We start from the raw sequence: 23,749 nt of genomic DNA, 5'->3' as shown, positions 1-23,749 counted from the left end.
TTCATCCCTGAGCCAAAGCCCATCTCTACCAACGCTTCCACCCCTTCAATAAGCCTCTTTAAGCATAGAATCTTTGTTGTGAGTCTTGGTGTGATTCCGAGATTTGTATCAATGCATTAAGAGATAGTTTATAACGAAAGATAACAGTGTAAACGAACAAACAAAACCAAAGATATTGCCACCTAACAATCGATCATGTTCCCCCTTTGATTATCCCTTTAACCCCAACTAGTAAACTACTCTAGCATGGTTAAAGGAATCATCAAAGCAAGGTTAGATAAACTCATAAGAATAAGATGAATAATAACTGAATAGGGTTCAGAGATTACTTCTTTAATGTCGAATACAAGAGGTCAAGACTTCTCCCTTATAGATCTAAGTAACAAATAAGAGAAAAGAAGAAGTTTGGTGGACTTCAAAGCTTCGGATCGAGGTAGAGTGATGTCTGCTGCATCTCTAGTGTCTCCTTAGGGTTTTCACTAACTCCACACTTTGAAGACAAACATCTTTTAGGGTTTAGGAATAAGTATTTATAGGCCTAGGGGTCCAAGAGGTCGATTTAGGGTTCTAGCCAGTCTCTGGAGAAGGCTTCACGCCGGCCACATGGGTTGTGGCCGGTCCCAAGAGGTAGCTTCCCACCGGCCACACTCCTTGTGATTGGTCTCTGATAGGTTGAGTGCAATCTGGTGTAGAATCCGTTTAGCAGATTATATTGAGGTTATTCTTCCTCTACTGTAATATTGACTCTCTTCTAGCTTTCCATATAGTCCAACAGCTCTCAATTTGGTTCTCGGGAGGGTCTCCAACGGATGTCAAACTTCTGGTGCTTCGAATCTGTCATGAAACGAATTTTTGTCCCCTTTTAGTCGTTTTTGCCTTCAAACCTATAAAAGCTTTTTTGACACTAAAAATACTTGGAAATAACCCTTTTAAGTTTGAAATCATTCTAAACTCTTCATACATCATGAGAAAACAATAGCTAAAACGGGCAAAAATACGATATTATCAATTACTGTGCCCATGTCCAGCCTTCAACACAACCATATCTTCCTTGAGTGTTGCATTGTTTGTTTCCAAATTAGGGATGTGCTATTTAGCCACAAAATACCCACGCGGAAGCCACGTTTGTTTTGAATTATTTTTAGTGGCTATTTCGTGACTAGATTTAGTTTAGCCACAGACCGTCATGGCAAAAACGCAGCTATACGTCTTTTGATTTATCTTTGATGCTCAATATATATATATATATATATATATATATATATATATATATATATATATATATATATAAACTGTATAGTTGTATAATAAGGTCTCAACCGAAAAGATTCTTGAATAAGTAACAGCCATGTCACTTATTCATACTTATATATACCAAAAGGTTTTCTGTTTTTGTTAAGTCTTAGGTAATTGGCATTACTAACGGAATCCTAGTGATTACCCATGGATTCAACAGTCGGTAATCACATGTTTTCTTATAGATTTCTAGTACATCCGTCATTTTAAATGTTACCCACATTTTATTCCGTGGTAATAATAACCAACGAAATTCTCTGTAAATGTTAGAAATATAGATGGAAAATTCTCGGCAATTTTAATGTTATCAAAGAAAATGTCTAACTATGTCGTTTTCAACCATAAATATTTGTACCTATACTTTATTTATAGTCACTCTTTTATGTGATCGAAAAATGAATGTACGTATTCGCGTTCCAATCCATGCAACACGTACCTTATACCACAAACGAGAAAACGTTAAAACTCCACGTCCCTTCCTTGAGACCTCCTCCATGCAAAAAAGAGTGGTCGTGGTTCTTTATAAGCCAAATATCCAAATAAGAAAACAAAAGTGAATCATTAATGACGATATTGTAAAGCCACATATTTTTTTTAATGTGATGCGATCCTCATAGAATCCGTGATCCCTTCGTTGAAGGATCTTTGATTAGTTTCAGCTCCTTCATGGCTTCCCTTCCACCACACGATCTCTCTATAAAATTCTCCACCTCCATTCCTCGCAAAAAGAATTTTATCTTCCTCTTTTCCATTCTCTTAAACACACATTTTCCTTAAAAAAAATAAACCAAGAAAATGGACCCTTGGTCATGGATATGCGAGCTTCCCGAAGCTCCCGAGTTCAGCGAGTCTGATTCACACGCAGTGTTTCAGCTTGCAGGCGATTTGACACGTTCGATCAAACTTAGAGCCGAACGGGCTTCGGGTTCTGACCTAGAGTCTCACTCTCTCACCTTCAAAGTGGTAGCAGAGGGTTTCAACCTCCTTAAGTCATCGACCATTTGGGTCTCGGACACATGTCCCTTGTCGTCGGAGAAACCGTTCCTCCCTCTTGTTCTCCAGCTTCTTCAAGAACTAATCACCCATTCCCCTACCTCACGTGCCGGCGCGTGCACAAAGTTTGAACAACTTGAAATCAAACCAGGTCCGGTTAGCTGGGTCATGGACTCTCACTCACCTGAATCCTTCTCATCAGTCTTTAATCTAATCCTCCTCACGCGCCTCTTCTGGTTGTGTGTATTTGACGCGCCTAGCGAAGTAGGCTCTTTCTTCTTCCAACACCTACTAGGTCCACACGTGAACGCGCTTACATGTCAACACGCACCTGTGTTACGAACGTTTCTCGTTTCACTTGGTGTAGACGCCGAGCTGTGTATCGTACGAGCCGCTTCTTACGCCTTATCCAAATGGATGATCTCTAAAGAGATAGGACTTGGGAATCTCGGGTTGAAACAGTTAAGTAGCAGCCTCATGCCTCGTCATTCATTGGGATTTTCGTATGCAACAGAAGCTCATGGGCTTTGGATCTTGAAAGGCTATTTCCCAATCTTGTCAATGAACGTCACAAATAATAGCTCTAACGAGGTTCACAACAAGATCATCAAGTTTCCATTCGTAGAGCCTAAAGAAGCTGTCCTACGTTACGCTTTGTCGCATCAACAAGCGGAAATACTAGTACAGTTTGAATACTCCGTTAGGTTCTACGAGAACTACATAAAAGTGAACGCACGTGTAGACAACATACGCATCCACGTATCAAAGTTAGGGTTTAACAAAGGAGGAGTTGGCGTGGAGAATCAGATAGCGGATTGTTACTCGGAGGAGAGGTACTTCCCGTCACGGGTACGGGTCTGGCTCGGGCCAGAACTCGGGTCGAGCCACGTATCGGGGCTAAGCCTAGGAAAGTCAACGAAGAACGAAGAGAGAGATATTGAGGTGACTAGGGTGCTAAAGGGAAATTTCGGAAAAGGTAAAGTGGCTCCAAGAGTCAAGGCAAGAGCAAGAATGTCAACGAAGAGGAAGGTTAAAGATTGGAGAATCGAGCAGGAGAGTGAAGGAAACGCAGCTGTTTTCGATGCGGTGTTGTACGATAGAGAGAGCGGCCAAGAAGTGACAACGGTTATGCCGAAGCCAAACCAAGAGGGTTTAAAGAATGTGTTTACGAAGAGTGGAGGGATGGTATTTGGAAGGGATGCGTATGGAGATGAAGTTGGGTGGAGAGTAGGGAGAGAGATGGAAGGAAGTGTGTTGAAGTGGAGAATGGGTGGCAAAATTTGGCTAACTTATTGGCCAAACAAGTTGAACACTTTGTTTTATGAGACTAGATGTGTAGAGTGGTGTGATGAGGTTGATTTGCCTTTGCTTCCCACTTGTTAGAGTCGCAAATGTAAGCACATAAAACAATTAGATCTCGGTCACAAATTGGTATATGTGTTTGTAAATATTACTTCTTATAGCTGTTGTTGTATATATATCAAATATTTGTATTCGTATAGTTGTGTGCATTTGCATAGCTTCAGAAATAACTAGTTAAACTTGGTCACAAAACGAATTTTATAAATATGGCTCCAACTATAATAACACACATAATAGAGAAAATAATGTTTTTATTGAGATTATGCAAGTAATTTATATATAAATCAATATGGAAAAAATTAATTTATCAATAATTAAAACATGCATATTTTCGACGAAACACAAAAATAAAATAAATAAAAATCGGTTTTTGCTTAAAATCTCAATTAAAAATACATTTTACAAATAAGTGGGTATATAGTTACTTATTTCATGACAAGTGATTAGATATTTTTATTTTGTTTTACCTATGAAAAAAATTAAGAATTATTTAAGTAGTAAATTGTTTACAATGAAAAATATACCACTTTTCAATAATATCTAAATCTTTCACAAATTTTTAACAATTCTTAGTATAGTTTTAATATTCCTATATAACTTTTTTTATCAAATATTACTTAAGACATATTAAAGTTCATTAAAAATATTATTTTATTAAAAAATAATTATATTGGGAATGTAATATTACGTTTTTCATTCCGCAATATATATACAATTCCACAATTTATAAAGTAATTTTATTTTGTAATTTTTCATTCTATAATTTTTTATTTTACATATTGTATTAGGGTAATATTACAAACTAACCATAGAATAGAAAAGAATTAAGAGAATAGCTTTGTGTCAGAAAACATAAGTAAATAACCTTTTGTGGAGTGAGATAAATACTAAAATATCCTTCTATTTTCTTGTTTTTACAACAATGTCGGTGGTAGTAGTTATAAAGTTTTTAATGATTGTGTACAACTCTTATTAAAAAATCATGTGTTTCTCTGAAATAGCACGATCTATTTACCGAAAGCATGCAATTCTCTTACATAACACCAAGTATTATATAATATATGTATTTGTTACAAACTTTCATGGTTTTTGTTGGATAGCTTGTCAAATATTTATATATCAGTGTTAATAGCATGTTTTGTCTTTAGAATACATGTATTTTTAAAATCAGACATGTGTTTTAAAATCATATATAATCTCTTATATCACATTGGCGAGTGGTGGAGAAATCCAGCGAGGAGGATAAACAGTGGAAAATTATGTGATTCTTTAAAATAGCACGATCCAGTTACAAAAAGCATGCAATTCTCATATATAACACGAAGTATTTTAAAAATCAGACATGTGTTTTAAAATCAGATCTAATCTCTTATATCACACTGACGAGAGGAGGAAAAACAGAGAACGACCAAGGGATGAGAGAGGAAGAGATTTATAGGAAAAAGAAAGAGAGAATATGTCGTGAAGAGATCTGATACTAGAAAGATATGGGTAAAAAAAAAGAGATCCGGTTGTGAAAAAGATTCGACGCGAAAGAGAGAAGGAGAAAAAAGAAAAAAGAGATTCCTTGGTGAATGAGTTTTAGAAAAAAAAAAAAAAAAAGAGATTCAATGAGAGAGAAAGAGAGCTTAATGGTTGAAATCTCGTGAGAGGGAAAATAATAAACAAGAAAAAGAAGAAGAAAGCAAAAAGACGAAATAGACAAAAAATTATCAAAAATTCTGTAGCAAATGAGTACTATTTGGTCAAAGGTTATTTTATTAATTTTTTTAAGTCAAATGTTACTTTATACATATTCTCATTGTATTATGTGATTACGCAGTATTCCAGAGACATTAGTTAATTATGAATAGTTTTCTTTTTGTATGTGTTCGCGAAAAATCTATTGTTGTTCGTAATATTTTTTAAACCTTAGGTGACTCCCACAAAAGACTGGAGGGTGCAACGATCACTTCGTATGTGGAAATCAAATTTAAAGATCATGAAATACATAAAAGAGGCTTCTATACTCGTTCATAGTTGCACCGAACCGCACATGATCGAACAAATTCATTTAAGACAAGATTTTTCTTATTTAAATCCAATTGCATTAAAACGCCAATAGCTCTCTACCAAACTTACAAGGCACGTTTTTGAGGACTTCTATACCTTCAAGAAGCTTTCAAGAGTGAACAACTTCATGCCCAAGCTACCTAGATATAAATAACCTTCTTCTTTCCAATACTTGGCCAATAAAATCACCCATAAATGCAATTTCAATTAATCCTTTGTTGATTGGTATACTTATGTTGATTTATTTTTCTTGTAATTATCTTAGACTATTATTAGTTTTAATAACGAGCCTATATAAGCTCAGTTCATATCAGTGTAAAAATCACGAATCATTTTTTTCTACCAAAACAAAAAAAATCACGAATCATTTTTTATTAATAAAAATATTGAGTGGGGGACCTTGACGTCAGCATGTGGAGAGAGAAGAGTCGTTGCTCCTGATCAAATGAGTTGATGCACCTGTCGCTTAAAATTCCAGCGACACGGTTTAATAGTAGTAGCGGCTGTTTTGTACGCTACGACTCCGTCCGCATCTATTTTCTTGTCACTGTCACTGAATTAGCGACTCAGAAAAGAACATGATCCTTTAGAGAAACTCCATCGGTATAAAAGAAAGTTGAGGTTCTTATAAATATAATAATATTTTTTAATGTAATTTTGTTTTTTCAGTTAAATTTCATGTAATACGAATTGGACCAATATTCTCATAATGAAATGGATACAAGGAGAAATCAAACACAAGTAACATAAGGATTCATCGTCAAGAAACCCTAGTGGTTGTAAATTAAAGGGTTTTCTTATTTAATACAAGCTATAAACTAAGACATATTTCATGACCTAATTACAAGATAGAAACGTACGGACCATAGGGGCCCCAAATACCCCCTCAAGGTGGAGTGTGTAGGTTACAATTTACAAACACCATGCTTGAGAAGGAGATCCTCAAATTGTTTAGTCATAATGTAGGCAAGTTGAGTCTTGGTCGAGATGTGTTTGGGGGGGAATAGTTCCGCGAATGATCTCATCTCTTACAAAATGGCAATCCGAACCTACATATTTTGTGCGAGCATGATAGACGGGATTCGTAGATGTAATGATGGCAGATAAGCTATTGGAGACTTGGAGTGCAACATAGTAGAAGAAGAACAATCAATACCAATAGCAGGTAACAACTCGCGAAACCAAATTTTTGCTAATGGTATCGGCCATGGCTCAGTATTCAGATTCAGCGGGTAAGACTGTGTCATGTCTGCGAGTTTTGCAAGACAATGGAGAACCACCAAGGTGCATAAACCATCCAGTGATCGAATAACGTGTTAAAGGACACACAGCCCAATCCGAATCACACCATGCTGTGAGAGTTAATTAAAAGTGTATTAGCAGGAAGAAAAATTCCTTGTCTTGGACCGTATAGCTTTCACCGTATTAAACAACTGTATAGCTATAATACAGTACGGCTTCCCACCGTACAGCGTATATACGGCCGTACAAACCGTACGGTGAAAGCTATATGGTCCGTATATACGGAGATTATACGGCGTATATATGGTGAAATCCGCATATACAGCGCTTTTTAAAAAAAAAAACTCAAAAACAAAAACTATGTAATTTTATTAGTTTGAAATAATGATTTAACAAAATTATTAATTTGGCTCTCAAAAAATTAATCATAATAATTAACTATAAAATAACTTTATTGTCATTCTTTTCTATTATTTTATGCTTATTAGTTATTTAAAATTTTTATAATATTTTGTAAAGTTGAAAATTTGAATTTTTTTTGTATTCATATATAGCATTCATCATGTTATTATATTGATGTTTTATTGTTATTATATATATATATATATATATATATATATTTATATTTACTTATTTATTTAACAAAAATATCCACCGTATAGTTTCCGCATAAACGGCCATATATACGTCTATACGCTATACGGTGCTCCACCGTACGCCTAGCTTATAGCGCATTTTAGAACACTGCTTTTCCATTCGCGGTCACCCAAACAAAATTAGCATGATTTCTCTTGTTTTAATAATAATAGATTAATAGTAATAATAATTGTACTTGGAGAGCTTGCTGTACCTTTGTTGTGAAGAGTGGTTAAGCCACCACATAGAGAGGATGCACAGCCCAAATTGCAGTATACACTGACAGCATCACTTTGATTCAAAAAAAAAAACATGAAATTGTATCAAAAATGGAATCTTGATCCATCCTTGAACAACTTTAATAAATCACAATTCATACAACATAACTAAATGAGTTCAATTTACCCGAGTTTTTTACAATTTCATCCGGAAGAAATGGAGGACATGTACTCCCTAAAAACCGGACGCATCCAGTTATAGATGAACAAGCTGGCTGAGAAGCTCCGTAGGAAATGCATAAATCAAAGTTCTCCCTGGATGACTCGCTTGGGCAGCAGACTAGGAATTCTGCTTCTACTTGAATTTGCGCGATGACGACAAGACCTATTACAAGCACACTGAAAATCACAGTTTTACCTTCCATCTTTTGATTGATTACTTATCTGATCACAAAATGTATATAGAGAAAACACTTCTTGTATTGATCATATGGTGGTTAAGCTAGACCAACTTAAATACTACTTCTCTACAATTTTCCACCACAAGCTTCATTTATTTAGGGCTCTCTATAGAGTCTACCCGATGACTGTCACATGCATCGCTGACCAACTTACTACACACCTACCCATCTTTCATATTAATAGAGAATTCAGTTTTCAAATATATATATTTTTTTTTGGAAAATTTAATTGAAGCTTAATTCCGTTCTGAGGGTTCTAAAGGGAAACTTTGGGAAATGTAATGTTGCTCCGGGAGTTAAGGCAAGAGCAAGAGTGCCGGTGTTGTACGATTGAGAGAGCGACCAAGAAGTGACGACGGTGAAGCCTAAGCCGAACCAAGAGGGTTTAAAGAACGTGTTTACGACAAGTTGAGGGATGATGTTGGGAGAGAAATGGAAGGAAGTGTGTTGAAGTGTGGCAAAATTTGAACCTGATGGGTATGCCTTTGGTTCCCACTTCAACAAATTAGTATATGCGTTTGGATCTCGATCTACTGATGTAGCTAGTATCTTAAATATTTGTATTAATATACTTGTGTATGTTTGCATACGCAGATCCCTGTAACTTTAATATTAGTACAAAAAATAAATTCAAATAAATGATTTATTATTATTACTATATAAAACAATTATAAATCATTTCAGCATTTTAAGTACTACTTTTGGCTTTTAGTATAGATAATAATAAAAATTTTGAATTATTTTTACGGTTGCCTGACTTGCATCTTTCATCATATCTCTTCTTTAAATATTTTTATTTTATTTCTAATTTTAATAATATTTATGGTTGTGTCTTTTTACAAAGTTGCAACTATTCATATTTATAGTTATGTCTCACTATATATATTTTATTTGTGTTTTCCATCAAAACTTTTGTTCCACTAGTTATGTCTTTTAGAAACAATTATCTCTATTTAATTGTTAATGTCTTCTGAACTCTATATATTTTCTTTTTTTGCCTAAATAACTACCAAACTTTGTTCTTTGACACAAATTCAAAAAATGGTAACTTATTTTGATATTAAATGACGGCCCAGATTGAAGGTAATTCGAAAAATGCTTTCTATAGTTGTGTCTTTTATCGTAATTTTTTGTAATAGAAGTTAGATTTTTAATCATTTAATTTAAAAATGCATCTTATACAGTTATGTTTTTTTTTTTAAGTTCATATGTTCATTTAGAGTTGTGTCTTTCACTATGTCATATTAGTATTCTTTATCACAACTTTCCATTCTAATAGTTTTTTCTTTGACGAACATGTGTGTCTATTTAAAATGTTGTCCTTTTAACTATATACTAGATTTTTACCCGCGGTATACCGCTGGAAGATTTGTTTTTAATATTCATATTTTTAAAAATTTAATGGTTATATGTTATATATAAAAGTTGCAAATTGTAACATTTTATAAGACTTTTATATTTTATAATTTACAATTATTTAATAATGGTATACCACATAATTATTTTTGTTTTATACAATTTTATTTTAGTCAGGATCATTCGATTCTGATATTGGTGGTGGTAAAAAATAATAAAATAAAGATTTAACCCGTATTGAAGCAGCCGATTAATGATGTTTAAAATATTTTGATTCAAACCACTGATTTTTTGTTTTTATGATGAATCCAAAGAAATTGAATTTCAGTAACCAACATTATTATATAATCTCTAAACTATTTCTTAACATATGTCATTCTAATATTAAAAATTTCTTATAATTCTTGATCTTGAAATTTTTTTGGAATGATTATAAAAATTTTAGTCAACCGTAAATTTGCCTTATATGGTAGTGTCTATTTATTTTAACCCTTCATATAATACACATTTTAAAAATTTTAGTTAGTAAATAATTATACTCATCTCTTTATTATAACATTTTGTTGATTCATTTTTATTCAATGTTGTGTTTTTTCACCGTAATTTTTACTTTCGCTCGAACAAAGAGTTGTTCGCAACAAGCACTCAATTTGATGGCTAAAAGAAGGCCTAGCAGTTGGTTTAGTTATGGTTTCAATATTACGATTTTAAATTTTAGAAAGTAATGTCTGTTGTTTTTTTTTTTTTTAACGTCTGGATTTATTATTTATTGCAAATTATGAGAACTTTTACATAGACGATTCTACAACGGACAATTCCTTCCGACCCTTATTAGATCCACGACAGACGACACCTTCTTCACCTCCTTCTTTATGTTCTTGATGGACACTTCTCACTCTGCGTAGAATCCTGGCGAACGGCTATAATTGTACATCGCTGGAGATCTCCTGCACACTTGCCTCCAATAATCTGCAAATTTATTAATAAATCGTAGTATCTGGGACTCGAACCCCAGACCTCTGGGTGTAGAAGCATTAATTAACCTTTGTTCAACCAATGGGCCAAGGGGGCTTCCACAAATGTGTTGTTTATATACGTTAAATGCCGATTTAAATACTGAAAATTTTGTTCACGTTTAATGATAAGATTTGAGTTTTTGAAGTATTTTTGTTAAAGTTAGGATTCTTCAAATGTGTTTGGAAATTGATGTTAGAATAAAGAAAATATGTAATATCTTGTAATAAATATATTTGGCAATATGTATAGTAGAATTTTCTGATATAGATAACATTGATTAGAAAAATTGTGGGTTTGGCACATGAGCAACAATGAATTTCTTTTAATATAGAAAGAATAAAACCATATTTACACAACACTAGAGATTGATTCGCGGTACACCGCGGGACGATATTTTCGTTAGATAATAAGAGAATTTTTTTTTTATAAAATAGCATATATATATATATATATATATATAACCTATTTAGTTGTGTAATTAGAATGTATATATAGATAGCTTTACAATATACATTGTACGATTAGTATGTTTTATGTTTGAATATGTTAAATACAGAAAAACTAAATACAATTTTGTAACGCCCCGACCACCATCTCTCTTAATGGGTCCCACGTTCTTTCTAGGCTCGTGGGCCCACCATCTTCCAACGGCATGTCCGCTAATTCCGGGAGGCTTTAAATACTTGTTACTGACCCTACTAATCACCACATTATCTTTCTCTGTGTTTTTTCCTCACTCACACAGCTCTGACAATCACTTCCTGAAAGGTCACTCATCCTGAAACTTTCTTAGCTCAAGCACGCTTAACCCTGGAGTGCTCTCAGGACAGTTGACTGAAAAGATAAGTGCACTTTGATGACATAGGTAGCCAAATCAATTCTTTTAAACCTCTCTTCATGGACTACCATATTCCTCAAACCGGGATGTTACAATTCACCCCCACTAACAGATCGCAACGTCCTCGACTGTCACCCCCGACGGTGTGAGTTGTCTTGACTCCACACTCGTCTGGATTCGGCTCTGATACCACTTGTAACGCCCCGACCGCCATCTCTCTTAATGGGACCGTCGGACAAACGTGGCCAGTATTCTAAACTATATCCGAAAAACCATCAAGATATCACAAAGGTTGGTAGTGATGGTTACCCAGTCTATAGCAGTAGGAAGAAAAAAGTCTATATTGAGGAAGGTGGTATTAAATGTGACAGTATGTATGTTGTGCCTTAGTCTATCTACATTGGTTTTATGTTTACAACACCCATTTTTTCATTTTAACACTCCACATCATAATTTAATACTTACATAATTTTTCTCTCTACATTAGTTTTGTTTAATAAAATTACAACACTTTACCCTACCATTTTTATTTCATATTTTTTATTTTATTTATGTTTATGTTTTTTGTGATTACATATTATTAATCACAGTTCATATCAAATGAAATTAAAATAAGTAAAAAAATTATAAATAATTTTTGTTCTTGTTTTTAATTTGTATATTAATTTTAATTTTATTTTGTAAATAATAAAAACAAGAAATACAAATAGTCATTAATAAAACACATACATTAACGAGAAACTTAAAATGCAATACAATAATCATAAAACACAAGTAAGAAAACACTCATAACTTAATTGGTATATGATGGGATAGTTGGGAGATTGATTTTAAAACTGATAATTGTTGGGATTTGGGTAGTTAAAAGGGTAATTTGAAAACTTTTGGGAGCTAAAAAGGTAATTATTGGGATCTATTTTCCTAAACAGACGAGTAAAACAATAAACGAGAGTTTCTGAAGGATGATAGCAAAATATATTTAAAAAAATAAGTTTTTTTGTCTGTTCAAATTAAGTGAAACAAGTCTCTATTTATAGAGTATGAAAATAAATTTTGGTATAAAAATATTAATATAAAATTTAATATTCTATGACATAATTGATATCAAATAATTAGGTTGGATAAGAAATATCTAAAATTCCATCATCCAATAGAAACAGAATACTTGTTTTTATCCAAATACTATCATATAATTAAAAACAAATCACTCATTCACTGTCTGCCACATGTCAAAGTGAAACTCATCTTCTTTTTTTTTTTTTAACGCAGTTGAATCTCTTCAACCATGTTGTCTCCACATTATCATTTTTTTTTATTCAACATATCATTGTAATGATTCAATAGTAGAATAATTAATTAAACAGTTTCAAAAATGACCATTGTAAGTAGTCTTATAATAAGAAACTTTCTCTTCGATATAACGCTCATATCAACGTGGAATGGTGCAATCAGAATGGTTCTATCAAATACTTATTTAAGTATATCAAAAAAGACCATATAAAGTTGTATACATTGTAGAGCCAGTAAAGCAGACTACAACTGGTGAAACAGCAACTCTTGGTCAAGAACGAGGTTCAACTGAGAAAAAGAAGAATGAAATCAAAGATTGGTTCAACTGCTGGTTAGTTTTTTCTCTAACCTTTATCTTCAAATATTGTTTTCCTATATGAAATAGTTTTTTTTTTAATAAATACTCTTTCTTTAGATAAGTATCAACGTCAGAGGCTACTTGTAGGATTTTCAAATTTCCAATTCAACATAGATCAACTCTTGTACAAAAATTATCTTTTCACTTTGAAAGGAAGCAACCAGCTTATTTTGATGTCAAGGCTCATATAGAAGAGGTTCTTGAACGTATATCCAGTGAAGGTTCTCAATTTTTGGCTTGGTTGATTTTGAATAGAAAAAATGCAGTTAGAAATAATAAAAAACATGCTCGAGACTGTCTATATGCCGAAATTCCAGCATATTTTACTTCGGATGTAACAAATAAGCAGTTTAAAAAGAGATCCAGTGGATTTTCTTTAGGTCATATTAACTATGTCTTAAGGAAAATGGAAGATGAATATTTTTTTAGAGTCCTACTTAACATTGTCATAGGTCCACAGAGTTATGATGAAATCAAAACATATAATATTGATGTCTACAAAACTTACAAAGAAGCATGTTTTTTACGTGACATTCTAGATGATGATCAGGTCTTTATTTTGATGGTCTGATAGAAGCAAGTCAGTTTTGTTTTGGAGATTATTTGAGGATTTTTTTTGCAATGCTGCTTCTTTATGATTCTCTGTCTAGACCTAGAGGGAAGATCGTTCTTAATGTCGCCTCTAGTGGCATCGCTTCATTGTTGTTAGAAGGGGGTAGGACTGCACATTCCAGATTTCCAATACCACTAAATCCTCATGTGTTTTCAGTTTGTAAGATCAAGCCTAAATCTGAGCTAGAAAATTTGATCAAAGAAGCATCGCTAATTATATGGGGTGAAGCGCCAGTGATGGGCAAGTTGTTTTGAAGCTTTAGATAAAAGTTTCTGTGATATTATCAAGCACGTAGACAACAAGGTTTTTGGAGGAAAGGTTGTTGTTTTTGGAGGTGATTTCAGACAAGTGCTTCCGATACTAAATGGTGCAGGGAGAGTATAAATTGTGATGTCATCGCTAAATGTTTTCGTATCTTTGGGATCACTTCAAGGTGTAAAAGTTAAATGCCGGTTTAAATACTGAAAATTTTGTTCACATTTAATGATAAGATTTGAGTTGTGGAAGTAAGTATTTTTGGTAAAGTTAGGATTCTTCAAATGTGTTTGAAAATTGATGCTAGAATAATTAAAATATATAATATCTTGTAATAAATGTATTTGGCAATGTGTATAGTAGAATTTACTAATATAAATAACATAGGTTAGAAAACTTGTGAATTTGGCACATTAGCAACAATGACTTTCTTTTAATATATAGAGAATAAAACCATATTTACAAGACATGAGGCCTCGGCAAAATAACCAAACCATAAGAACCAAACCGGAACCGAAGCAAAACAACCGAACTGGAACCGAACCGAAAATTTAAGATACTCAAATGGATCCTAAATTTTAGAACCAAAAGAACCGGAACCGTAACCGAACCGAACCGAAATATTTCGGGTACCCGAAATATGAGTTTATATCTAAAAATAAATAACCAAAATACCCGAAAGACCAACAAATATTTGGAAAATATATTAAAAAATACTTAAAGTATTCAAAAAATACTCAAAAATATCCAAAAAATACCCAAAAATATCCAAAATACCTAAAAATATCCAAAAGAAAATATCTGAATGGATCCTAAACTTCAGAACCAAAAAAACCGGAACCGGAGCCGAACCGAAATTATTTGTTTTCGTTTATAGATCATAAACTCTAGAACCAAAAGAACCGGAACCGAACCAACCGAACGGATACCCGAACGTCCAGGCCTAGACATGACCATTAGAAAACATTTGTACATGTTAATATCGGCTTCAATTATTAGATAGTCTGAAAAATAAATTAAACTACATCATGATTTTATAAAATAAATTAAACTATGCATGGAGAGGATAACATTTAGTTATTCTTTATTTAGATAATAACAAGTAGAAGGGAGATACAATCTAGAGATCGATAACCCTCTATGATACATAGGCAAACCGGCAACAACTTATTAAACTATACTAGCACCAATGCACCATAGTCTAGCATTTTTGTCAAATACAGGAAAATTATTGCATTGAAACAACACTTTCAGTGATAACCACCCCTTTACTTATTTATGCATTACACAGTTTCAACTGCGGTTTTAGATCCTTTGGTGCATATAGTAGAACAGGTCTTGGAACATCGTTCAACTGCTTCGTTCACTTTTCCACTTGTGTCTGATCACCGAAACAAAACTAGAATGACTTCTCTTGTTCTAATAACAATGTAATAATAATGCACTTGGAGAGTTTTTACCAGATTTTTGAAGACTGGTTAAAGCACCACACAGAGAGGATACACACCCCAACTTACAGTATACACTGACAACATCACCTTGAGTCAAAAAATCAAAATACATACAACTTACATCAAAAAATGTAATCTTGATCCATCCTCTAACAAAGCATATAACTAAGTGAGTTCAATTTTTACCAGAGTTTGTGAGACTCCCGTAAGGATACTGCGAAGGGCAGAAACCCACATAAGACTCTAGGCATCCACTCCCAGCTCCACAAACTGTATGCAAATTTCCTTGTGAAATGCAATCTTCAAACTCCTCCCTGGATGACTGGCTTGGGCAGCAGGTTCTTTGTTCTTGTGCATCTACTTGAATTTGCCAGATGACCAAACCCATTACGAGCACACTGAAAATCACAGTTTTGCCTTCCATCTTTCGATTGATTGCTTTTAAATTGATAACAAAGTGTATATAGAGAAAACACTTTTAGTTATAAGCTATATATGTATTAATTTGGTCAAACTAGACTGACTTAAATACTACTACTTCTACAATTTGCCACGACAAGCTTCATTTATGTAGTGCTCTCTATAGAGTCCACACGATGACTGTCACATGCATCGCTGACGAACTGACTACGCACCTACTCATCTTTCATATTAATTGCGTTTCTCTAGTAATTTTTTTTTTATTTTGTTTTGGAAAATTTAGTTTATTTTTTCGCTGATCTTGTAAATATCATTAGAAAATGAAAGTGAAGGCATTACAAAAGTTTTACCTAAATCTAGAGTAACCTTGGCAAAAAGAAAATAAAATAAAAAGGTTACAATACAAAGAAATCAAGAAAAACATATTATTGAATTAAGATATTATCGAATCCAAAGAAGCATTAGAAGTCTCCAACGCTTCCTATGACGCCTCCCCGTGATGATGTTGCGAATTTCTCGGTCAATCGTCCTAAAGAGAGAAGAAGGTGGTAACCTTTGGTCTTGTGGAGCACATTGTTCCTTTGACGCCAGATATGGTACACAGTAGCTTGAGCGACAACCTTACAAATTTAGTTGACGTTTAGTTCGAGAGTGTTCTAATTTGCCGATCTCGCACTCAATGAAAAGGAAGTCGATGTTATCATTTTCGACTACACCGAGATTCCCTAATTAGAAACTGAATCTCCAACTCGTTAAATAGTTTAAACAAACCAAATTAACTCTACTTTTTTGAGAACCAAATCAAATTAACTCTATTTTATCATGTCAATATATATATATAGCTCCGGTTGAATGAAACTGAATTGAACTAGACGTAAATACTCTGAATCTAGTGACATGTTTTATGCGGTTACTGACCTGTTCGTTTCTTTGTGGCAAAACAGTGTATTTTTTTCGGTTGCCTATCGCCAGCGACTATCTCTGGCGACTGTCGCTGTGTTGTTCGTTTGCATGTCGCCACAAACTATCGCTGAAAACTGTTGCTAGAAACTGTCGATGTGTTGTTCGTTTCTTGGTCGCCAGCGACAGTCGATGCAATTTTTCAAATTCAAAATTTTAAATATATAAATATGTGTTTATATGATTTTTGATGAAAAATGTTAAATTCTGTTAATTGAAACTAAATTAAGAGTATGTATCCGTTTGAAACAAAACTCTTATGCGCAGATAAGTATCCGTTGGCTACAACTTAAAAAATGTATCCTCTATACATAAACCTTTATATACTTCTAATGAACAAATTCATTCACTCATGCACAAATTTCAGGTCGATGTCCAGATTTCCAAATTGAATAAATAGAAGAGAAACCATATAAAAACCAAATAATATTACACTTTAACTAATTCAATTTAATTTATTGTAATTTTGTATAAATATATTTAGTTATATTTTTATTCAATTATATTTAGTGAATTTTAGTTAGATTTAGTTTTGATTATATTTAATTTAATTTGTTTAATCTAATTTAATTTTATTTTGTTTATTTAAAATATATATATATATATATATATATATATATTGATCGCTATGTTGTTCGTTTGTCTGCCGTTGGATTCAGCGAGCAATCGCAGCGACTAGTCGCTAGGCTCCGACTAGGCGCTAGACTCTCATGCGACGCCTAGATAACCGCCTTAACCGCCTAAAATTACATAAATCTTGTTTAATGTATTTTTTCAATTTCAATTAGAGTTTTATTTATATATATATATAGTTATAAATATTCATATATTGTTTAATATAAATATAAATAAATATTTTATCTAGTTTTTGTTTATAATTTTATAATGTTTAGTTTTATATAGATATTTTTTATAACTTTTATATATAATATCATATCTTATTATATAAAGTATGGTTTTCAAATCTAGTAATTCACGTGATTGCGACACGTGTCAAGTCTATCGATCAGATGTTGACATGTGTCAGAAAATATTTTACTTTTTTTTTTTTAAGGAAATAGGAAAACTAAAAAAGAAACATATTTACATATACTTATTTATATGTCTATATCTAAAAAAAATTAACTTTTATTTTCCTTACCCATAAAGAAAAACTAACAATTTTTTAAAATGTGTTATTGGTCAATTAAATTTGGCATATATTATTTAATAAATATTAATATAACATGGATATTAGCTAATAAACAATGACCGTTGAAGTTCAAATAACATATAAGTTATTTAAAATTAATTTAGTTGAACCATATTTATCACTTTAATATAGTGTTTTTATTCGCTAATTGAAAACACAAATTTTTTGAAAAAAGTAATGAGCTTATAAGAAAGAAAATTTGAAAGCTTGATAAGAATATTAGTATAGTTACAGTTATATTTATATTTTATTTTAAAATTTTTAATGCAAGTAGTAATTAGTGAAAACATCAAAATCTTTGGGTTTATATGGCCTACAGGAATAAATTTTCGGTATTTGATGACAATACTAATTAGTATATATATTTTTATGTTTTCTTTATTTATTTTAACTCATTTAAAATTAGTTTGACTTGAGGTAAAATTCACTTATGAGATTAAAACAGATAGAAAAACATATATTTTAACAATATTTGTTTTCCAAAATAATTTGTGGAGTTTTCTTTTTTATTATTTATGGTTTTTATTTATTATTTATTTTGGATATTAACTAAGAGATAGATTTGAAATATTATTTTGATATAATTTTTTAGCACTTATCCGTTACGATGATGGTAGAATGGAAATTTAGTTTATTGTGATGAAATAGATAGTTGATGTGTATCGCAAAATTGAATGAGTAAGATTAAAATTTAGTTTAGAAGAAAAATTAATAAACTAAATATTTGAAAAAGTTGGTTGATTACTATTGAAAATTAACATTTATTTCTTACATCCGCCTATTTAGGCGGGCCTTATCATATTTATAATGTTTTATGTTATAAACGTTTAAACCGCCTAAAAATCGCCTAGGTCCCGATTAGACGTTCTAAGCGCTAGGCATTGGGTCACCGTCCGCTTAGCACCTAGCGCTTTCTTGAACACTATGATTGCTGAAAATTCTAGCGATTAAAAATTGCAATCGTTGATTGCTAGCGACGACAGTTGCTGCGATTGTTAGCTGAACCAACGACAAAAAAGAACAACTTTTAGTCGATATCGTTGGTTTTAGTTGCCAGCGATATGCAAACGAACAGGCCAGACAAGCAATATACTTGGTCAATCCCTAGTATGACTATGACATATGACACTATGCAACGATCTTGGGCTGTGTCTTTATATACTGGGCCTAGAATAGCGATTAAAAATATGGGCTATTGCCCAACCGGTGTTATCCTCTACGATGCACCACACTGAACTTCCGTACAAACCAAACACATCGAGAGTTTTTTTCTCTATTCATTTCCCTAAAACCCTAACAAAAACCTGCTCGCTCTCTCTCAATTCACGTCTCCTTCAATGGCTTGGCGCAACGCAGGATCTGCTGCTCGTTCTTTCGTCTCCGCCACCGCTAGATCACCGTCTCTCCGTTCTCCGACGACGGCCCTTCCTCGCCTCCGTCCTCCCCAATCCTCTTTACCTGGCCGTCGCTTCACCTTTTCATCACCTTCTAGGTTCCGTCATAGTCTCTTATTCAATTTCAGTAGAATCTAATCAATCGATTCCGTCAAATGACTCAAATCCATTGAATTTTTGTGAAATTGAAGATTTTAGTATCTTGATTTCGAATAGTTCAATCAACATTTGAAAATCTTTGCTTGGTCTCTGATTTTGCATTTGAAATTTGAAATTTGGAATTTTGGAAGAATCTGATGTTATTTTTTGAATTGAATTCTTCAGGAATCTAGGAGCACTTGGTTGCACACAGTCGTTCTTACCTCTGTACAGTGTTGTGGCTGCTTCTCAACTCACATCTCACCTTAACGTTAATTTGCGGGCTTTCTGCGAGCTGTCTAACGGTACCTTCCAACGAACTTGTCCGGATCGCTAGTAGTCTTCTTTGTGAGTGTTTACTTTACTTAGGATTTTATAGGGAAATTTGGTAGATTACTCTGAATATGTTTCTTGTTTAACACTATGGAGATTCTTGCGCATTGATGTCCTTACCGTTCTTTGTTTGAGTAGGATTAAGTGATATTTTGGTTGTTCCTGTTTTTGTTAAAAGTACTATTTGGGTTTGGGATTGATAGGAATTGGAAAAGATGGGTGATGCACATGGATTTTACGTCGCTGGCAAGAGAGTGATGCTGCATTGTAGGTTTCTTATCAATATTTGAAGATTAGACTCTGTTTCCTTTTGCATTGTGTTGGCGGATTAGACAGAACAAAGCTTTGCTTAGCACTGAATAACAAATATTTTGTTCATTTAAACAGTTTGTTTGATTCTCTTGATTTAAAGCTTTTTGCATATTCATGAAGCTTAATATAAGGGCTGCAACACCAAATAGACTGCATTGCGCAGAGACTGTCTATGGCTTGGCATAATAAAGTTGCACAATGGGGTTTTGTTTCCTTGTGCTCCCTTCGAGTTGACTTGGTTATCATTCAAAGAGTGTTAGATTTCATGAAATCGATAACGAGAATAAGTCATATATGATACACAATGACGAGAAAGAAGAATCGATAGTTAGGAATGTTTGCCACTAAGCTCGATGAATTTTCTCTCAGTGTCTTATTCGGATGTGTAATTTTGGTTGCAACTTGAGACAGGTACTTGAAGAGGCAAAAGAGTGTCTTTTCACCGTGCATGCGTGAATCAGTACTTTGAAGGGATGTGAGATCGAAATTGTGGGGTTACCTCAGCAAAAACTTGTTTGTTGTGTTGCTTTTTTAGAAGTTTTAGTTCCACAATGTGTGGATTATTAGTTATAGATCTTTTCGTTTGCTTGGCACAATGTTTTTTTTCAGAGAACAGTTTTTTGTTTCGGAAAAATGCATAACAGCATTAATAAGTGTAGATCAGTACTAAAACAATAATGTTCCTGATTCTTGTCTTTTTTCTTCTCTTACCATAATCTTGCTGCAAATTCATCAGAGTTATCAATCTTTCTAACAATAACCATAAAATAGGATAATGTTGTGCATATTTAATCTCTATTTTTGAAAGATTCTGATCATAATCTATAATATTATTTGAAAAATAGGGCCGAGATTTTTAAACTGCTAAATATATAGGGCCATAATTTGGAACCTCTTTTAACATGGCACAAGGCCCAATAAGTTTTTGAATCGGACATGGTCTTCCAATCCTTTTAAATGGAGCGTCTCAAAAGGATTGAAAAACCATGAAATGAAATGTCCAAAAAGAGCTAGATCATCTGTTGGAACCAATGAACCATCATATACAAAATGTCAATTTTGATGATTCGAGAAAGAAAAATAGAAATTAACTTCCTTCGGGAAATTTTTTTTTTTTTTTCTAAGTGAGTAAATCCTTTATCTTATAAAGCACAAGTCACTATACCAATAATACTGTGACATGTGTCAATTCAAAAATTATTTAAAAAATAAATAAATCAAGTTTCTGTAAAAATGTGACGAAACAAAATAATTGTTATTTTTTAAAAATAAATCAAGTTTCTCCACGATCTCCACAATCTATCGTTACGAGCCATAATTATAGGAGCATGCTTCTTCTTTTTTCCAGCCTTTCTTAAACAAACACAGAAAAATAGATTAATTTTTTACTTAAAAACTAGATTTTAACCCGCGGTGTACCGCGGGATGATTTATTTTTTAAAGTTAGTATATATAAAATTTTATAAATTGTATCTCTTTATAAAATTTTTATGTTTTATAGTTTATAATTATTATCAAGTAACGGTATATCACGAGTTCACGGAACAATAATAAACTGAAGATTCAACTCGTATTAAAACGGCATGTTAATGATATTTTAAAATTTTATAAATATTGATTCAAACCCGTTCGCTATATAAATCTGTTCCGAAAAAAATTACGGGACGGGTTAAGAAATTATGGGACGGGCTATATTTAAAAAAACCCGGGATTTGTTTTCTAAAAGTAGTAATTTTAAAATTTTATAAATGTTGATTCAAACTCGTTCACCATATAATCCGTCATGTAATTTCTTAACCCATCCTGTAATTTGTTTTCTAAAAGTAGTAATTTTAAAAAATTTAACGATTATTTATTATAGATAAAAGTTTGTAAATTGTATCATTTTCAAAGACATTTATATTTTATAGTTTACAATTGTTATTAAGTAACATTATACCACGGGATAATTTTTGATTTTATACAATCTTTTCTAATGAGACCGATTTGATGTGTCTAATATTGGTGGTATTAAAAAAAATTAAGGATTTAATCCGTATTGAAGCGGCGGATTAATGATATTTTAATATTTTTATTATTGTTGATTTAATATCATACAAAATCAGGAAGATATACAGTAAGGTCAGGCTATCAGGTTGCTCGAGAGATGACAGAACCGATCGAATGGGGCCCAACTTATAAATCATTACAAGCACAAGCTTGGAAAATCAAATGCCCTCCAAAAATAAAACATTTCTTATGGCAAATTGTTTCAGGAGCCCTAGCAGTTACTTCAAAATTAGCACATAGAGGGATTCAATGTGATATTATCTGTAAAAGGTGTGAGTTGGCAGAGGAAACAATAAATCATGCTTTATTTGAGTGCTCACATTCTCAGAACATATGGGAGTTATCCACAATCCCTACGGCATCAGGTAGTTTTCCTCTAAGCTCGGAACTTTTAAACCTAGATTATCTTTATTGGAGGCTACCATCTACGTTAGATGGGGGGGAGAAAACCGACCTTTATGCTTGGATCTTGTGGTTCATATGGAAAGATAGGAATAAAAAGGTTTTCAAGGGATTACAATAAGATCCCACAGATATCTTAAATCACGCTTTAAGTGAAAAATCATTGTGGGAAGAAGCTCAGTTAGAACCGATCGAAACTAGTCCCATTACGGAAACTATGGAAAGCCCAGTTCAGACAATAAGATGTCGGATTGATGGCTCTTGGAAAAATTCGGACCCAACTATGGGTATAGGATGGTGGTGTTTTCAAGGAAATGAACAAATGATACTACTCGGTGCAAAGTGCCTGCGGAGATGTCCCTCCCCACTTCACTCGGAGATGGAAGCTTTAATATGGGCTATGAAGAATATCCTTTCAAGAAGGATCGATTGTCAGGCGTTTGAAACAGATTGTTCGGAGTTAGTCTCGATGATACAGTCACCTGATGAATGGCCCGCTTTCTCCAATCTGCTAGATGAGTTTGGTTTACTCCGCGATTATTTCCCTTTCTTCTCGCTTTCTCTTATTTCTCGTTTATGCAATGTTAAAGCGGACTGCTTAGCCCGCTCTTCTAGACTTTTATTCTCTGAAATTTCTTTTGTAGACTCTTTTCCTCTTAATTGGGCAACCAATCTAGGAGTTATATATTAATTAATGTGTGGTTGACAAAAAAAAAAAAAACCCGTCCCGCCAAACCCGTCCCGCCAAAAAACTCACTAATTTTATTAATATTGATTTTATTTATGATATGATTCTGAATCATTGTCTAAATATTTTAATCGATGTAGAACGTTGAACACACATTTGTCAATTGGATAATATATGTCCGTTTTTAAAATTTCGAATAACAGTATATGCAGAAAAAAATGATTTTTTTTTTAACTTTATGTATTACACGATGATTCAAAACAGTTAAAAACAAATCAAACAAAAATGATAGGAGAATCATAATTCTAAATCTTAATCAAATCTTATAAATATCTAAATTATTAAATATGGAATATCCGGTGTATGAGTTGGGTTAAATATAACCCGACCCAACAAAGTTTTTATGACCAAAATTTGAAAAAG

At 32.9% G+C, this 23,749-nt stretch overlaps 4 protein-coding genes across 8 annotated transcripts; 2 read left to right on the top strand and 2 right to left on the bottom strand.

Annotated features, from left to right (window-relative positions):
- The first annotated feature begins 1,870 nt into the window (after window positions 1-1,870).
- LOC9319941 lies at window positions 1,871-3,790 on the top strand. Its single transcript, XM_002885904.2, has one exon. The coding sequence runs from the start codon at window positions 2,092-2,094 to the stop codon at window positions 3,670-3,672; it is 1,581 nt and encodes a 526-aa protein (XP_002885950.1). The 5' UTR covers window positions 1,871-2,091; the 3' UTR covers window positions 3,673-3,790.
- Window positions 3,791-7,570: 3,780 nt separating this feature from the next.
- LOC9319940 (probable thionin-2.3) lies at window positions 7,571-8,879 on the bottom strand. Its single transcript, XM_021033679.1, has 2 exons — window positions 7,987-8,879; window positions 7,571-7,873 (listed from the first exon to the last, which is right to left on the bottom strand). Exons 1-2 carry the CDS (start codon window positions 8,222-8,224, stop codon window positions 7,722-7,724), a joined length of 390 nt encoding a protein of 129 aa, XP_020889338.1. The 5' UTR covers window positions 8,225-8,879; the 3' UTR covers window positions 7,571-7,721.
- A 6,166-nt stretch (window positions 8,880-15,045) lies between these two features.
- Window positions 15,046-15,970, bottom strand: LOC9322016 (probable thionin-2.3). Of its 2 annotated transcripts, XM_002883826.2 has the most exons (3): window positions 15,625-15,962; window positions 15,448-15,525; window positions 15,046-15,368 (listed from the first exon to the last, which is right to left on the bottom strand). In XM_002883826.2, the coding sequence occupies exons 1-3, from the start codon at window positions 15,860-15,862 to the stop codon at window positions 15,271-15,273; spliced, it is 414 nt and encodes a 137-aa protein (XP_002883872.1). In that variant the 5' UTR covers window positions 15,863-15,962; the 3' UTR covers window positions 15,046-15,270. The 2 variants fall into 2 exon arrangements, with proteins under 2 accessions (XP_002883872.1, XP_020886275.1); XM_021030616.1 differs by lacking the exon at window positions 15,448-15,525 and having other exon boundaries at window positions 15,625-15,970.
- Window positions 15,971-19,231: 3,261 nt separating this feature from the next.
- LOC9319939 lies at window positions 19,232-20,897 on the top strand. 4 transcript variants are annotated; one of them, XM_021033844.1, is made up of 3 exons: window positions 19,232-19,502; window positions 19,729-19,890; window positions 20,079-20,298. In XM_021033844.1, exons 1-2 carry the CDS (start codon window positions 19,348-19,350, stop codon window positions 19,877-19,879), a joined length of 306 nt encoding a protein of 101 aa, XP_020889503.1. In that variant the 5' UTR covers window positions 19,232-19,347; the 3' UTR covers window positions 19,880-19,890; window positions 20,079-20,298. The 4 variants fall into 4 exon arrangements, with proteins under 4 accessions (XP_020889503.1, XP_020889502.1, XP_020889504.1 ...); XM_021033843.1 differs by lacking the exon at window positions 20,079-20,298 and adding an exon at window positions 20,599-20,897 and having other exon boundaries at window positions 19,233-19,502; XM_021033845.1 differs by having other exon boundaries at window positions 19,233-19,502; window positions 19,729-19,847.
- The last annotated feature ends 2,852 nt before the right edge of the window (window positions 20,898-23,749 follow it).

This window comes from Arabidopsis lyrata (genome assembly GCF_000004255.2).
Source record: "Arabidopsis lyrata subsp. lyrata unplaced genomic scaffold ARALYscaffold_3, whole genome shotgun sequence".
Taxonomy (NCBI): Eukaryota; Viridiplantae; Streptophyta; class Magnoliopsida; order Brassicales; family Brassicaceae; genus Arabidopsis; species Arabidopsis lyrata.
The sequence above is the reverse complement of the archived record's forward strand: the minus strand, read 5'-3'. Positions and strand labels throughout refer to the sequence as shown.

Coding starts and splice junctions, on each gene's coding strand:
- LOC9319939 (XM_021033843.1), top strand. CDS start 19,348: ATGGCTTGGCGCAACGCAGGATCTGCTGCTCGTTCTTTCGTCTCCGCC. Junction 19,503..19,728: donor ACCTTTTCATCACCTTCTAG/GTTCCGTCATAG, acceptor TGAATTCTTCAG/GAATCTAGGAGCACTTGGTT.
- LOC9319940 (XM_021033679.1), bottom strand. CDS start 8,224: ATGGAAGGTAAAACTGTGATTTTCAGTGTGCTTGTAATAGGTCTTGTC. Junction 7,874..7,986: donor TGAAATTGTAAAAAACTCGG/GTAAATTGAACT, acceptor TTTTGAATCAAA/GTGATGCTGTCAGTGTATAC.
- LOC9319941 (XM_002885904.2), top strand. CDS start 2,092: ATGGACCCTTGGTCATGGATATGCGAGCTTCCCGAAGCTCCCGAGTTC.
- LOC9322016 (XM_002883826.2), bottom strand. CDS start 15,862: ATGGAAGGCAAAACTGTGATTTTCAGTGTGCTCGTAATGGGTTTGGTC. Junction 15,526..15,624: donor CGGGAGTCTCACAAACTCTG/GTAAAAATTGAA, acceptor TTTTGACTCAAG/GTGATGTTGTCAGTGTATAC. Junction 15,369..15,447: donor AACCAGTCTTCAAAAATCTG/GTAAAAACTCTC, acceptor TTCGGTGATCAG/ACACAAGTGGAAAAGTGAAC.